The sequence below is a fragment of the Gracilinanus agilis genome, chromosome 2 (assembly GCF_016433145.1).
Source record: "Gracilinanus agilis isolate LMUSP501 chromosome 2, AgileGrace, whole genome shotgun sequence".
In the NCBI taxonomy this organism is placed as follows: domain Eukaryota; kingdom Metazoa; phylum Chordata; class Mammalia; order Didelphimorphia; family Didelphidae; genus Gracilinanus; species Gracilinanus agilis.
Genome location: NC_058131.1, coordinates 379,062,246 through 379,078,046, shown reverse-complemented (window position 1 = coordinate 379,078,046; position 15,801 = coordinate 379,062,246). Strand labels below are relative to the sequence as shown.

Below are 15,801 nucleotides of genomic sequence, written 5' to 3'. Positions count from 1 at the left end.
CTCTCTCTCTCTCTCTCTCTCTCTCTCTCTCTCTCTCACTCTCTCTCTCTCTCTCTCTCTCTCTCTCTCTCTCTCTCTCTCTCTCTATCTCTCTCTATATATATATATATATATATATATATATATATGTATGTATGTATGTATGTATATGATATAAAGATGAATAAGAGGAGGATGGGAAGGAGGAAGGAAAAAAGCATAAATGTGTGTGAAGCCCATGTATACTTGCAGATGAAATACAAGATGTATATATCTAATTTTTTAAATAAAATTTTTCATACAAAACTACATAATACAGATTTGATTATAACACTCTTCACTTTGATTAGCATGTATGACCTAGGCAATTTGAATACTCATGATTATATTTATATAATGAAAATGAATATTCAAGTTTTATATATATATATATGCATATATATATATAAATAATGTGTGTGCTTGCATAATACAACTGGAAAGAAAGAGTTAGAAAATCTCTAAACTAGTAAACAGAGAAAAATTTAAAATGTACAAGATATTAAAATTATTATTACAAGGAATAACACTCAACCTTTATTTTAGACAAACATACTTGCTCTTAAGTTCTAGACCACATTCTGACAAATTACGTAATAAGTCTGAAAAACCTTAAAATATCAATTAAAATAAAATATTAAGTTAATAATAAATACAAATCACCAAGTTTTACTCCAACATCTCTATCAATTAGTGCCCTAGGAAAATAAAATTTCCATATTCAATGTCCACATGATTACAGAAAGTTGCTGAACTCCAAAGTCAATTTAAGAGAAGAAAAATTATTTAAAGGGATTTTACCCTCTGTTTTTGTATATTTTCACCCATTTTAAACTATTTTCAGCATATACATGGACATTATCTCAATTACATTGTATTCTAGATGAGAATTATTTAAATCATTCAAAGAATAATCTTTGAGGCTTCAATCAACTTCATCAATGTGTAATGTTTGAAAGCAAAAACATTGTGAATTAGAGTTAATATAGCTAGTCAATAAACACTAATCGATTAAATGAATCACCACGAAATACACAATGTGGCCTCTGAAGTATCTTTCCAAAATTAAGTACCTAATGAAAAATGCTGATAAAATGCAAAATATGTTACCTATCAATTAGAAGTTAAATCCTTCAACTGTCATAAGGAACATTTTAAAATTACCCAAACACAGAGCTGAATTCAGAACTAACTGTATCAAAGGCATTGAATAGGGTTTCATGAAGCCTTTGATCCTGCCACATATTAACATGGAACAAACTTAAAGAGACATGGAAAATTTAGGAGACAATAAAATAAGAGCATCAAGCATCAAGTCCTTATAGTAAAAGAATAAATAACAGCCAATTTTACAAAATGATGGTGGGGAAAGTCTTGTATGAAAATAGAATTATATAAGAAGGGTTAAAATTTATAAACCATATGAAAAATTATCTAAAATTGGACTGTATGAAGATTACATGACTATATTGTAAGCCCCAGCCAAAAAACAGGCTCTTCTTGGGGCTACGGGAAATCCATTGAAGTTAGGAAATCTGACAAGTTAGAAATTCAACTGTTTCCTCCCACCTGTTATTACAATGGATTTGAATCTGCCATGGTAACATTCATGTCAAGACTAAATGAAAATGGAATGACAAGGACTTGATGCAAATTTAACATTTCCTTTACATAAATACATAATTTCAGGCTAGAAGACACATTACCATTGGAAATTGAGAACACCCATGAAAGAAATATCACCCCCCCCTAACCTATAACAAAAGAAAACATAAAAAATGGAGCCATGTCTATGAGTCTTATCTTTGAAATACAAACTTTTTTTTTAATGAGAAAAAAATCTCAATCTGATCCATTTGGTTAATAAGGCCTTGGGCTGAAAACAACATTATTAAGAACAATCCCTGATAACCCCTTTAGGGTCTCTTTATTACACTTGATCATTATAAAAATCTTAGCAGATATAATATATCTGGATGCCAATGAGACATTTGCTAAAGCACCATACATTATCTTAAGGGAACAGCTAATACAAATTGGCTCCAAACAGAAATACAAATAAATGGATCAAAAACTGGCTATCTAACCGTATACAGAGAGTAATCGTAATTGGTAGTCCGTCTAGTTGGGGAGAGGTTTCCAGTAGGGTCCCAGAGAGATCGATATTGGGTCCCATTTTGTTTAATATCTTTATAAAAAATCTGGAAGACAAAGTAGAGAACGTGCTAATTAAGTTCACTGATACTGCTAGATTGGATCTGTGGTCAAAGTTAGTTTGGACATATATAAATACAAATGGTCTTTCAAAGCTACAATAAAAGACCACAAAGTAACAGAATGGGATTTTAACTTGTTTTCTTCCTAATACATTATCTTTATCTCATTCTGCTATCGGTAGGGTATAGTGTCTTTAAGCTATAAAAATTCAAGTGTACTAATAAAGACAAGACACAAACTCACAACATAAAGACAGGGCCCCAAGTCGCCATCATTCTGGGTTGCATGTCACATAACATGAAGAGAGCAAGGTGAAAAGTAACTTATGTGAAAAAAAACTTGGTGCATCCTTAATTGGAAAACTATAGTTGATATGTAGTATTGTCATTTTAGATAGTAGCAGTATAGAAAATATAGTGGAGGCATTTCAGAAAGGCAAGGGCCAGGACAGCAAAAGGGCAGCCATATATAATGAATTAGATACAGAAAGAAAAAGGAGTGCAGATATAGTTAAGTATTTGTACAAAAAGGAAATTGAGGAGTTATTTGAAAATCTAATTGTCAAGAAATAATTGAAAAGTAAAAAAGATAAGGGTAGAAGAAATACAGTTAGAAAAAAAGTAGGAGCAAATTAGAATTATCAGAAGAAAAATGTCAGATTAATCGGGAAGAATCAACAGAGTTTTGGGTAGAAATGTTATTTGCAGAACATTCATTCACTGAAGTAGGATACTCAAAAATATTCCACAAAGCTATTATAGGACATGGGACTGATGAAAACTTAGATATTTTTTTACCTTGAATAGTAGTATAAATTCAATGGATTAAGTAAGTGATACTTGCTTTGACTAAGGGTATCTGTTTTTATAGTCAGAAAGATATTTTCCTGCATTATCAACTGAATACAATTGACTTGAGAATTTATTTGTCATATTACTTCCTCTCTGGAAATCTAATTCTAATCCCTTCTCCAAAAGTTCAAAAAAAGTTTATTCAAAACTACAAGACTTTAGGTAAGTATCTTCCTCTATTTATGCATCAGTTTCCTTATCTGTAAAATGAAGGATTAGAGAAGATGGCTTCTAAAGTCTCTTCTAGTTCTAACATTCTACGTTTTTAGATACATTCTAAATCTAATATTTTATGGTTTGAACTATTCAAATAACCCTGGACAATTATTTCTCCCTTCTTCTCACAAAGACATGCTATAACCTGGATTTACCAGAGCAGCAAAAAGCACTTAGTTTAGGGGTGGGGTTTAACCTTGTAATACTGTGTGTGCGTCATGGGCTTTTCTGGAAGTCATGTGAAGCTTTCTTATGGAATCCTTCTGAGAGTGTTTTTAGTCATTGAAGGAAATGCTGAATTTCCATTGGATGTTAGTGAAAAAATAAACATAAATATTTTCCCATCCAATTTCATAGGCTTTCTGAATGTTATCCATGAAACTCCTTGGGGTTGATAGACCCCTAAAAAACCCTAACTTGGATGATTGTTGGAAACTAATAAATTTGAAAAATGATAGCTTACTTTTTTGTCTACTACCATGAGAGAAATTTCTTAACAAGAAATAGAATGACATTATTCATGATACTGATAATGGTGACAAAAAAAAATCCTTTATGGAGAATGATGTGACCTGCCTCTGACTTCTCTTCATAATGAGATAAAAACAGCAATCAGAGGTACTTGGAATCTCTACACACTGTGGATGTCACCTTTTGATGGGCCTACATGATCTGACCTCATAAATAATTGGTGAACTTTGAAATAATTGTTTTCTATAGACTTTCCAGCAAATATATAACCTAGATATGTTTCACCACACTTTTTAGCCTAACTATTAGCCACCATCCAAGTCACTTTGTAGTATAAATGAGTACATTTTTCCCCCTGTAGTATGTAAAAGACACACCTAAACATACATACTTCAGGAGGTTGTAGAGTACACTTTAAATGAGGCTAGAATCTGCATTAATTTCTTTGGTATAATTAGGCATCATTTAAAACAGGATATGGGATCAGTAATAATAAAAAATAGTTTTGTTGAAATTCTAATCAAGAAAGATAGGCTCTCCCTATCTCTAGGAAATTTTGAGAATTATTTGGGAATCAGCCCTTAGGAAAGGATATAGATTTATTCTTTTTTATGATGTATATGCCTTCCATGGATATTCCTGTACCTGAATGCTTGACTGGCAATTCTGGGACTGTCTTGATTCTCTCCCTTATAAAACTATCAATTATTTTAAGCCTAACTAAATGCAAATAGTTATGAAAAAATGTAATAGATAAGAATGACTGAGGATCATGTTATCTTAGTAAATCAGACTAACATAATGCAAAAGATTTATACTCATTCTAAAATTCTGCCCTATGAGATGCTTTTATTTTTCTCTCAACTAATACTTATCTTAGTAGGGAAATCATTGAGAAAGTTTGAAATTTGTTTTTATCATGTGCTATTGTTAAATATATTATTTTAGTTTAAATCTTTTAGGAAATTGGATCAAAACTGTACTGGATTTGATTGGAGGTATTATCAATGTGCCTGGTCCCTGGGCAACACATCATGTAGCTACATGCTTATGGACTGCAGAATGGTATTTCCACATCTCCGAAGGAAAGATAACCTAGAAGACAGGTTATCTTATGATGGTCAGGATCCTTTTAGCAACAAACATGGAACTAAGAAATAAGGGACCACTTCTGAGTTGCAAACCACTTTAAGGTATCCAAATGCCATTAAGAAACCTCAATGTCAAGGAAGATAATGTAGTAAAATGGGAAGAACATACATGGACATGGGAGTTTGGAGATCTGGGCCACAGTCTAGTTTTATGAACATAGTTATTTAAACCCTGTGGCCTTCAGTCCCCTCACATGGAAAACGAGTTATTTTTTATCATTTTTAAGGTAAAGGTCCTTCCAATCCTAGAATTTTTTTAAATTCTAAACTGCCACTTCAAAAGAAGATTAGTTATTATGATCTAGGTCATGATGCCTTATTTTTATCAATCTAGAAATTAAACTTAAATAGTATAAGTATAAAGTCTAAGGCATGAATATTAATGTTCAGTGATTTGGGATGTAAAATATTATGGTGAACAATTCAAAATGAACATTTGGAATTGAGAAATGATGTTGGTCCTGTATTAACATTATCACAAATTCCTGATTAGGCTGTAAAATCCTATACTTGTTTGTTAATATTATTCTGGATGTATATTGAAGAGATAGATATAGTCTGTGTTCTCTCTGCTGAAGCCTTTGGGATTAGAGATATAAAGATTACATTTAGCAAGAAAGTGAATCAGAAGCCTAATAAGCCTAGCTTCTGATGGTGGAGAGTGGGTTTTCAAAGCAATATTTGACTTCTTATTAAATTAATGAGGATCTCAAGTATAATTCTTAAAAATAATCTTTGGCACTGGCAAAGTGGTCACTAATCATTGGAAGTATAATGTACTAGATGCTAGAAGATTTGGGTTTTCTGTGTCACTCAATTTCTATGTGATCATGGGCACTTAAGCTCTCTGGGCCTTAGTTTCTTCATCTGGAAATGAGGCTATTGGATTTAATGTTGCCTCAATTTTCTGCTCTCTTTGGGAGATCTGTTATTTTAAGAAGAAAGACTAAAGACTCATTTACCTTGTTGACATCCATGCGTAACTTCTCATTGTTGGCATTGGCAGCTTTTTCAGCTGCTTTCTTTTGGCGCTGAGGTCCCCTACCAAAGAAGATGTAGTTGACCAGTGCATATTCCAGCAGTGCCATGAACACAAAGACAAAGCACCCCATAAGATACATGTCAATGGCTTTCACATAAGGAATTTTGGGGAGTGTTTCTCGAAGATGAGTATTGATGGTTGTCATTGTAAGTACAGTGGTAATTCCTGAAAGAATAAAAAAAAGGTGCATTAAATATGCTAATTTCAATGCCTTGCAGTTATTCTTATTAGAATGTAAGCTCCATGAGGACAGGGACTGTATATGATTTTTTTTGTATCCCCTTATAGCAGAGCTCCGGGCACACAATCAGCATTTAATTATCAGTTGAATTGGAATCACCTTTTTGGGTAACTTTTGGCCATAAGACATGCTAACTGACTATAGGTTTCTCCATTCTCATTTTTCTATCTCTGATAATTACACTGAGAATGTTCTGTTTGCAAACTTAATTACCTTTAAGGAGTTTTGAAGAAAACTATCATTTCCTTTTCCTTTGAGTTCAGGAACTCTCTATATAGTAAATGATGCTCTTTGGGGAGCATAGTGGAACATTCTTATGCTACCTTTTCTTGATAGGTAAGTTTTTTCTGATTTCATTTTACTTTTCAGTATAACTTTAATTATTCTTTGTGATCCTGATACTATTATAGCTATAATAAATTTGCTACTACCAAAATTCCCAGGAAGCATAATTCATTACTTTCTCTTCTTACCTCCCTCTGATGGAGTAACTTAAACTTTCTTGAAAATAAGGGAAACTAGACAACTTTACCTATTTTGATGTCTTCTCCCATCCAAACTCCAAACAAAATATTATAGAGATTAGGATTTGATAGTTTTACATCTGGTGAGTCATAAAATATACATTATTTCATCTCTCAGTTTCTCACCCATAAAATAGGTTGATTTGAATTCTGATGTATGTTAAAAGAAGTACCATGAAATAATTGTGAGTAATGCTATATGAAATATGCTTCAGTAATAACATCTAGATGATGGAACTAATTTCATTACCAACAACCATACGCTTAACTAATTCTGACATGAAAGAGTCTTAATTTGTGCTTAATTGATTTAATGCTGAATCAGATTGCCCAAGGCCTAACAGCCAAATCTTCTTAGCATGTCCCGATCTGGCCTCATCACGCATCACAAGTTCAAGGGAAAGCAAATTTGTCAAGCTACATGAAAAAGGCCTACCTAAAGCTACTCGTGCTGCTGAGGCATCATAGTTAATCCAGAAGGAAACCCATGAGAGAATAGTAATCAGAATAGAGGGCATGTAGGTCTGCAAGATGAAGTATCCAATGTTTCTTTTGAGCTTGAAGCTGAGAGACAGCCTGGGGTAAGAACCTGAAAGAGAAAGTTTAGGAACCATCACCATTATCTGATATCTTTGAAGTGCTACTATCATTAAAAAATCCCTATCTGCTTGATCATCTCTTCTCCACACATAATTATAGATCCACTTATTGCTCTTGGGTAAGAGATGCTCTTGTGAACAGGACATCTGGATGTATTATTTATAATGAGGAAAAAAATGGCTTAGTAATAGTGAACTTGAAGTCAGAGAGACCTAGGTTTGAATTCTAACTCCCTGGTGGTGACCTTGGGGAAGTAATAGCTAGCATTTATATATCACTTACTATATGCTAGGCACTGTGTTAAATATATTTCAATTATTATCTCATTGGATACTCACAATAACCCTGAGAGGTAGGTGCTATTATCACACCCATTTTACGGATGAGGAAATTCAAGTAAATAGAGATTATACGACTTGCCCAGGGTCACATGGGTAGTAAGTGTCTGAGACTGGATTTGAACTCAGATCTTCCTGACTCCAGGTCCCTGTGTTCTACCTACTTTATCACCTAGTTGTGGTTAATCAACCTCTATGAAACTCAGTTCATTTAGTCATAAAATAATCAGAATAATTGTACCTGCCTCCTAGGGATGTTGGAGAGTAAACAGTCTTTAATATCTTGCAATCGAAATTTGTTCCCACTACTTTCTAGGAATCAATTTCTCCAAAGTAACAACCCAAGTCCAAAGGCATTCTATTTTTTTATTGCCATTGCTTAATCTCCTTGGTCTCTCTGAAGCCTTTGACATTACTGACTTCCCTGTTATTCTAGACAATTTCTATTCCCTCAACTTCCCTGACAATGCATTCTTTCAATTCTTCTCGAATTGCAACTTTTTTTGACTCCTTTGCTAGGTCGTCTCCTCCCTCTACCTACTTGAACATGGATATCTCATCTAATATTTTTCCTAAACCCAATTTTCTTTCTATGTTAGCTCATCCTATTGATCTTGTTAATTCTCATTCAATTATTATTACTATAAAGGTAGTAGCCATCTCTATATATTTACATCTTCTTCCTGTCCTATGACCTTTCCTCAGTGATTTAGAGCTGTCTCTAGGCATTTGGTGGGAATCTCTAACTGGAAATTCCATAATATGGCAAGTTCATTATGATTTCCCAAACTTATTACTCTGCCTAAACGCCATTTTTGAAGATGGGAAAGAAAGAAGAAAGGAATAAGCATTTATTAAGTACCTCCATAGTAAGATGCTATGCTAAATACCTTAGAAATATCTCATTTGATCTTTACAACAACCCTAGGAGGCAGGTGCTAATAGTAACCTCATTTTATAATTGAGGAACCTGAGGCAGAGGTAAAGTGGCTTGCACATATAGTTAATAAGTATTTGAGGATGAATCTTGAGTCCATGCTCACTACTCTATCCACTGCATCACCTAACTGGCTCATCCTGGTTCAGACTCTTCTTCTTCAGATGATCTTTAACATTTTCTTTCCCCCTTGCCCAAATGTACAATAAATTGAAGCCTTCTGAGCCTACCATTGTAATATTTCTTAATTTTTCTGCCACTTTGCTCTGGCCTTCATTTCATTTTATCTTACTCATATTATTGCAATTGTCCCTTAACTAGTCTTGCTGTGTACTGTCTTTCACTCATTCAACACATCCCTCTAATGCCAGTTTAGGTAATTTTTAAAAATTCATGACTCCAATCATATCACCTCTCTACTCAAAAACCTTTGGACATTCCTTACTGACTACAGAATGAAGTAAAGTCTATTTAGCATGGCATCATAAGCCTATCCCATGTGGCTTTGATTTGTCTATCTGATCTAACCAGATATTATCCTTTTTCAGGAACTCCAACTTTCTTAGAAATCTTTGTCTCCAATTCTCACCCAATGCCTTCTCATACCATTCCTTGGCCTGTTCACCCTAACCTTAACCTACTTTGTTAACCTACCCTGTTAGCCTTAACTCTAATCCAGGTAAGAGTTAATTTGATGAGTTGGTGGTAGTAAGGTTTTAGGAATATTATCCAAACATGACATGACATTAAAATGTTTCCAAAGACAAACTAACAGAGAAGAAGAAAACGGATATTCTGGGGAGAGTTTTATTTTGCTTCCTTAGTTTTGACAGAGAGCACTAAAAATTAAAAGAGGAAACATAGGAATGAAGTCAAGTCCTAAAGGTTCAGAAGCCCAAAAAGAATACAGATCTATTTCTCTTATTTCCTTTCCCAAGCTGGCTGTCATTTTGTTTATGTACACCAATATTATGTAATAGTTTCAAGTAGTTTGTTGGGACAAAAATGAGTTAGCATATCAACAGAAGAATGGAAAAGGCAGCTGGCACAGGATTAGCTGCTTATAGAAGACATTATTTCTATCAGACTTCCCTGGATTGGTCTCAGGCCCATGCATAAAGAAGATGTTCCTCTGTACCAATTATTTGTCATTGAATGAGCAGATTAGGATTCAAAATCTTTTTCTGTACCCTTCTTGAACTTTGTAAAGAAAACATGGGATTGTTATTTAAAATTGAGCTTAGCCACCCAAAATACTAATGTTGTTGATTTTTTCCCCCTTGCACCAAAGTATGATCTGACAAAGCTTCCTGGCAGTAAAGCAAAATTAGGGCTATTTAAAGAGACAGTGAGATACTCTTTACACACACACACACACACACACACACACACACACACACACACACACACACTCCAAAAACTACTATATTGGTTTTTTTACCAACCCGTCTATCTTGTTTAACTGTATGGTGGACTTGCCTTTAATAAATTTTAAAAATTCCAACCAACTTAGCATATCAAAGGATTATCATCGATCTAAACCAGCAATTAAGTCACTAGAGCTTCAATGCTTCAAATCGTCCTAAAGCACCTCTCCCAAAGTTGAGTCCAATGCCTATATTCAAAACAGGAGTAGGTAAAAATATTGAGGTTGGCAGAAACTGTTCTACTTCTTCCACTTCTACTTCACCATAAATCTTGTTCAAGAAGACTCTTGATTTTCACTTTTGACAATTTTACAACTATCTCATTTTTCTACTTGTCTCAACAAGGAGGTGAAACTCAAAATAGTGAGGAACATTCCAAAACTGGAATTTTAATCTTAAATTATATTTAAGGATTTCTTGTATTCAGTAGATTTAATTCATCTTTTATCCTTTCTCATCTATCTCTACCAGAGTTAAATCTATCCCCCCTTCCTCCCTCCTACTCTTTTTGAAGATACCTTTTCCTCCTTCCCTCCTTTTCTCTAGTACCAACCTGTTGAGAAAACAACCTTCTTGGTAATCAGTTTGTAATCAACGATAGAGAACTGTGGCAATTCTATCTTTGTCACTCCTGTCACTGCATTATCATCTCCACGCCAATAAAATTCAATGTCATCAGTTGTATAGCCATCTGTTAAAAAAAAAGAAAGAATGCATTCTTAGAACATAAAGCATTTCACTGAAACTGCATGACAAGAGGAGGAAAAACAGTCAGGCTGCTGGGATAGGACACGTGGAGTTTCATATTCCTTCTAAGTACAAATCACAAAATCTGGGGCCCTTTTGCCACAGGGTACTGTAACATCTGGCCATCAGCTTTCATGTGCCTACAGAAGTGTTTCTCAGTCCTAATTTTTGAAATTTAGAAAACAAAACAACAGCTGGCTTTGTTTCAGTCTGAAGAGTAAATGTTTATATGACAGTACTTCTAGGAGATGTCCCATAATCAAATGAAAGGTAAAAATACCATTAATTTGGTAGTATTTCTTATTTCTTTTGTTTTTAATTGTATTTGTGATTTCTTTGGTACAGGGAATTCATTATGGAAAGAGTGCTAAATTTGGAGTCTTAAGACCTCAGGTTCAAATCCAAATACTTCCACTTACTACCAGTTTAACCTTGAGCAAATCAAAATCCCTTTGGGACTCAGTGTCCTCATGTATACAATATAGGGGTTAGAATAAATGATATTAAAGCTTTCTTCCAATTTTAAGTCATTTCTAAAAGAACTCTGGAACTTTACAGCCTCCCAAGTGTATGATTTTTGTAAAATCCAAGATTTAAAAATATTTTTAAATTAATTTTTTAAACCCTTAAATTCTGTGTATTGGTTTATAGGTGGAAGAGTGGTAAGGGTGGGCAATGGGAGTCAAGTGACTTGCCCAGGGTCACACAGCTGGGAAAGTGTCTTTAGGCCAGATTTGAACCTAGGACCTCCCGTCTCTAGGTCTGACTCTCAATCCACTGAACTACCTAGCTGCCCCCGATTTAAAAATTTTGAGAGAAATTTCAGGAAAAAAAAAGCTCACTACCTCCCTGAATCAAGAAAATGAATTGTTTGGAGAAAGTGCCATAAAGAAACCTACACTGCATCAGAAGATCCAAAATGAACTTTGGGATGTAATTGATTGAACTGAAGGGGATTGAACATATCATTTATTCTGAATGCAAACTCTAATGCCAAAGGGAACTGCCCTCTTATTGGCTTTTTGTCAATGTGCCTAGCAAACATTGGTTTTGCTCTCTCTCTCTCTTCTATTTTCCTCTTATCTCTGCCTATTGTAGTTTCCTCTTAGAAAGTGCAATATTGTATGCACTTTTGGCTAGAAGATGTTTAGAGGTATAAGCTAGTTATGTTAAATGATTCACTGGGGAGACAAGTCTCCCCAAGAATCTCAGGGAGGATTGTGAAGATAGGATTAACTCTCCCCTTACCTATTTTTAGCAAATCAAAGCAAGTACATAAAGTGCCCTTACTTACCATTAAGTGAGAGAGGTCACCACCAGTAACTTACTAGAGTAAGCTCACACCTCCAAAGGTCATTACCCACCCCACCCCCCACCCCTGGGCAGTGCTAGGCAAATTGAAAGACTGCCATTGGTTTCTGTGAAGAAGGGGAATGACAGGATGTGACAGGAAGAGATGTGGGGAAAAAAGGAGAATAAAAAGAAGAGACCAGCATGGTCTAGATTCATTCCTTTCCTGACTTCTGGAGAGATTGGTACTAGAGATTTTGGCACTTGGAGGGAGTGGCTGAAATCCTTGTTTTGGTTTGGAAGAAACCTTAACCCTGGATCCTGAGTCAGCTTGCTCGGTGAGTGGCTGAGATTGCTGCCTTGGCTTTGAAGGAGGCTGCATTGGTTGAACTCTGAAGATACAACTAGGACCTCTGGCTGAGAATTACTGAGAAATCCACATGGAGATTGGCCCTGGGGAAACCCTGCTATGTTTGAGCCAGATGTCTGTGCAGCACTTAGAGTGGTAGGCTAGACAATTCTCTACATTCTTCTTACATTTTTCTACTTTCACTCTTTCAACTTCTTTGTAAATAAAGCTGCTAAAAGCCATTTTGACTTAAACTATAATATTTTTAAATTGGCGACCACAATATAACTTTAGAATTCTCATATTTAGCATAAAACCTAAATTTAAGGTCCCAGGCGTGTCTTTAGCCAGAGTTCAACCAAAGTAGCCTCCTCCAAATCCAAGGGAGGGTCCTCAGTCACTCCCTCCAAATGCCAGGAATCTCTGGGGCCAATCTCTCCAGAAGTGAGGAAAGGAATAAATCTAGACCATGCTGGTCTCTTCTTTTTATGCTTCTTTTTTCCATGTCACTTCCTGTCATTCCCTCTTCTTCATAGGAACCAATGGCAGTCTTTCAATTTGCCTAGCATTGCCTAAAGGGCTGGGGTGGGTAATGGCCTTTGGAGGTGTGAGCTTTCTCTTGTAAGTGATTGGTGCTGAACTCTCTTAATTAATGGTAAGTAGGGGTAATTTATGTTCTTGATTCAATTAGCTAAAAATAGGCAAGGGGAGAATTAATCCTATCTTCACACAAGTGAAGGAGTTCCAATTCCAGGAAGTATAGGAATCACTGTCTTGAGATCCAAGGAACCAAAAAAAAATAAATAGTTCACTTTTATAGTTAATAAAGTGCTTTTTTTCATAATGCTTCTATTAAACTATAATAATGTCTCACTGTGACACAGCTCTGATCTCTCAAAGATCAGGACAGTGATCTGGTAGATGTTACCAAAGAGAAGGATTTTTTGTCTGGCATCTAAGAACTAGTCTAGTTTTAGGTATAAGGAGAGGGGGAAGCCCTTTATTTTAACCCCTTACTTTTCATCTAAAAATCAAATCTGTATATTGATTCCAAGGCAGAAGAGAAGTAAGGACTAGGCAATGGAGTTAAATGACTTGCCCAGGGTTACCCATCTAGAAAGTGTATGAGGTCAGATTTGGACCTCCAGTCTCTATCCCTTGCTCTTTATCCATTGAGCCAAATAGTGGCTTTTATGAATCAGGCATATTGATAAGGACTTCATAAAGTTCTAATATAATCTCATTTGATTTTCAAAAGAATCTTTGAGGTACTCACTATTTTTATTCTAATTTTAGAGTTGACAAAATTGAGGTACATTGTAGTCATAGTGATTCCTCATGTATCACAGGGGTTACATTCCAGATACCCATGCAATAGTTTAAAATCTGTGAAGTAGTGGTGTTATATTTATTTTTATATATATATATATATATATATATATACACACATACATATATATGCATATTTATATATATATATATGTATGTATATATAAATATACACATACATACACATATATATGTATATATATATACATATATATATATATATATTTAAGGTTTTATAAACCCTTCTTACTCTTCTATAAACCTTTTCCACGCTCTTATTATCCTATAGTCACTAAGCCAATCAGTGCCTAGGATACAGAACACAGTGCCATGGTTGGTCACCTTTCATTCCATTGGTGTGCCATGTAACTATGTGATATAGAATTTTATATATATAAAACCCATGATACAGTAAAGCCAAAGCCAAGATAAATGAACCACAATATCTTGAGATATGATAGTATATTTCACTAAGATCACGCAGATACTGTCTGAGGCCATATTTGAACTTTGGTTTTCCTGGTTATAGGCAGTCTTGTGAACAATAATTGATAGAATATTGGACTTAGAGTCAGGAAGACTCATTGTCCTGAGTTCAAACCTGGTCTCAGACATTTACTAACTGTGGACATGGGCAAGTCACTTAACCCTCTTAGCCTCAGATTCCTCATCTATAAAATAAGCTGGAGAAGGAACTGGCAAAACTACTCCAGGATTTCAACTTAGAAAATTCAAAAAGAGATCACAAAGAATTGGACATGACACAATAACAACAAAATAACTTCCTGATTTCATACAATGCTCTATGCACTGTGTCATCTACTTGTCTATGATGAGCTTAGCCAAGCACCACAAGATTCATTATAACAACATTAGCTATTAGATCATTTATTTATCTATTAATTAATTTATTCATTCATTTGCTTTGGTCATGACAACTCATAAAATGTGAAATAATTGTTCAGGGATCTTCCAAAGTATACAAGTTCTCACACACACACACACACACACACACACACACACACACAAAAAGTTAGATTGGCCACATAAGTATTATTATTTCCTGACACAGTCTGTTTCCCCTAGTTAACCAGAATGATTTCAGTTTCCCTTCCAGCTTTCTGATCTGGGTGCATAAAGAGTCTCACTCAGATTTGGTAGGTGCCTGAGACCATGCAAGTCACCATATCCTAATGATTGACTGACAAGTCATGCTTTAATGGTGAGGTGGAATGGCTCTAGGGGTGGTCACATCCAGAGAAACAGTCACTAATTCCTTATTGCATATGCTTGCTGTTTCTATAGTAAAGCAAAACTCCTTATTTGTTCATTGTTCAGGGACTTGTCCCAACATTGAATATTTACATAGAATGTGCTTTAGAGTCATATTTACAACACTCCATATAACAAAAATCCCAGTGATACTCTCAATGAGATAGCATGCCACATTCTATAGTTAAAAATAGAGAGATCAATGAACATGAAAAACCTGAAGTATCAAGTATCAGTATCAAGATCAACCAAAGAGATATGGGTAAATCCATTGACATAAATAACTTGAGAAAGTATAGTCTTTGTTACATATATGCATAGATACATATGCATATATGTGCATAAACAGATGTATATGTATATTTGTGTACATACATGCCTATATAAACACATATGCACCCATAAATATACACATATGCCTATAATGCACATATTTAAATAAAATGCATATATACATGTATATTCTTACACAACATACAAACACCAACATTATATATATAAAATTTCATGTGTAAATACCTAGTTTTACTAAGAAAGAAACTCAGGTCACAATTTGTTTAAGGTTCATAACAAGATAATGGTACAAATTGGATGAGAACTCTTACTGGGCTACTTGTTTCTGAGATTGCAACATGCTGATGTTAAATATTTGAATGAGGGGGCAGCTGGGTAGCTCAGTGGAGTGAGAGTCATGCCTAGAGACAGGAGGTCCTAGGTTCAAACCCAGCCTCAGCCACTTCCCAGCTGTGTGACCCTGGGCAAGTTACTTGACCCCCATTGC

General features: G+C 34.9%; 1 protein-coding gene across 3 annotated transcripts in view; it reads right to left on the bottom strand.

Moving 5' to 3' along the window:
- GABRB2 (gamma-aminobutyric acid type A receptor subunit beta2) overlaps positions 1–15,801 on the bottom strand; it is a 237,291-nt gene that overhangs the window by 29,017 nt on the left and 192,473 nt on the right. Inside the window, exons 6-9 of one of the 3 annotated variants that reach the window (XM_044661729.1) lie at positions 10,587–10,724; positions 7,168–7,320; positions 5,887–6,131; positions 2,106–2,219 (exon numbers count right to left, since the gene is read on the bottom strand). In XM_044661729.1, coding sequence (XP_044517664.1) covers positions 2,106–2,219; positions 5,887–6,131; positions 7,168–7,320; positions 10,587–10,724 — 650 coding nt within the window. Of the gene's footprint in view, positions 1–2,105; positions 2,220–5,871; positions 6,132–7,167; positions 7,321–10,586; positions 10,725–15,801 lie in introns of all 3 variants that reach the window. The other 2 variants (XM_044661732.1, XM_044661731.1) reach the window with 2 other exon arrangements.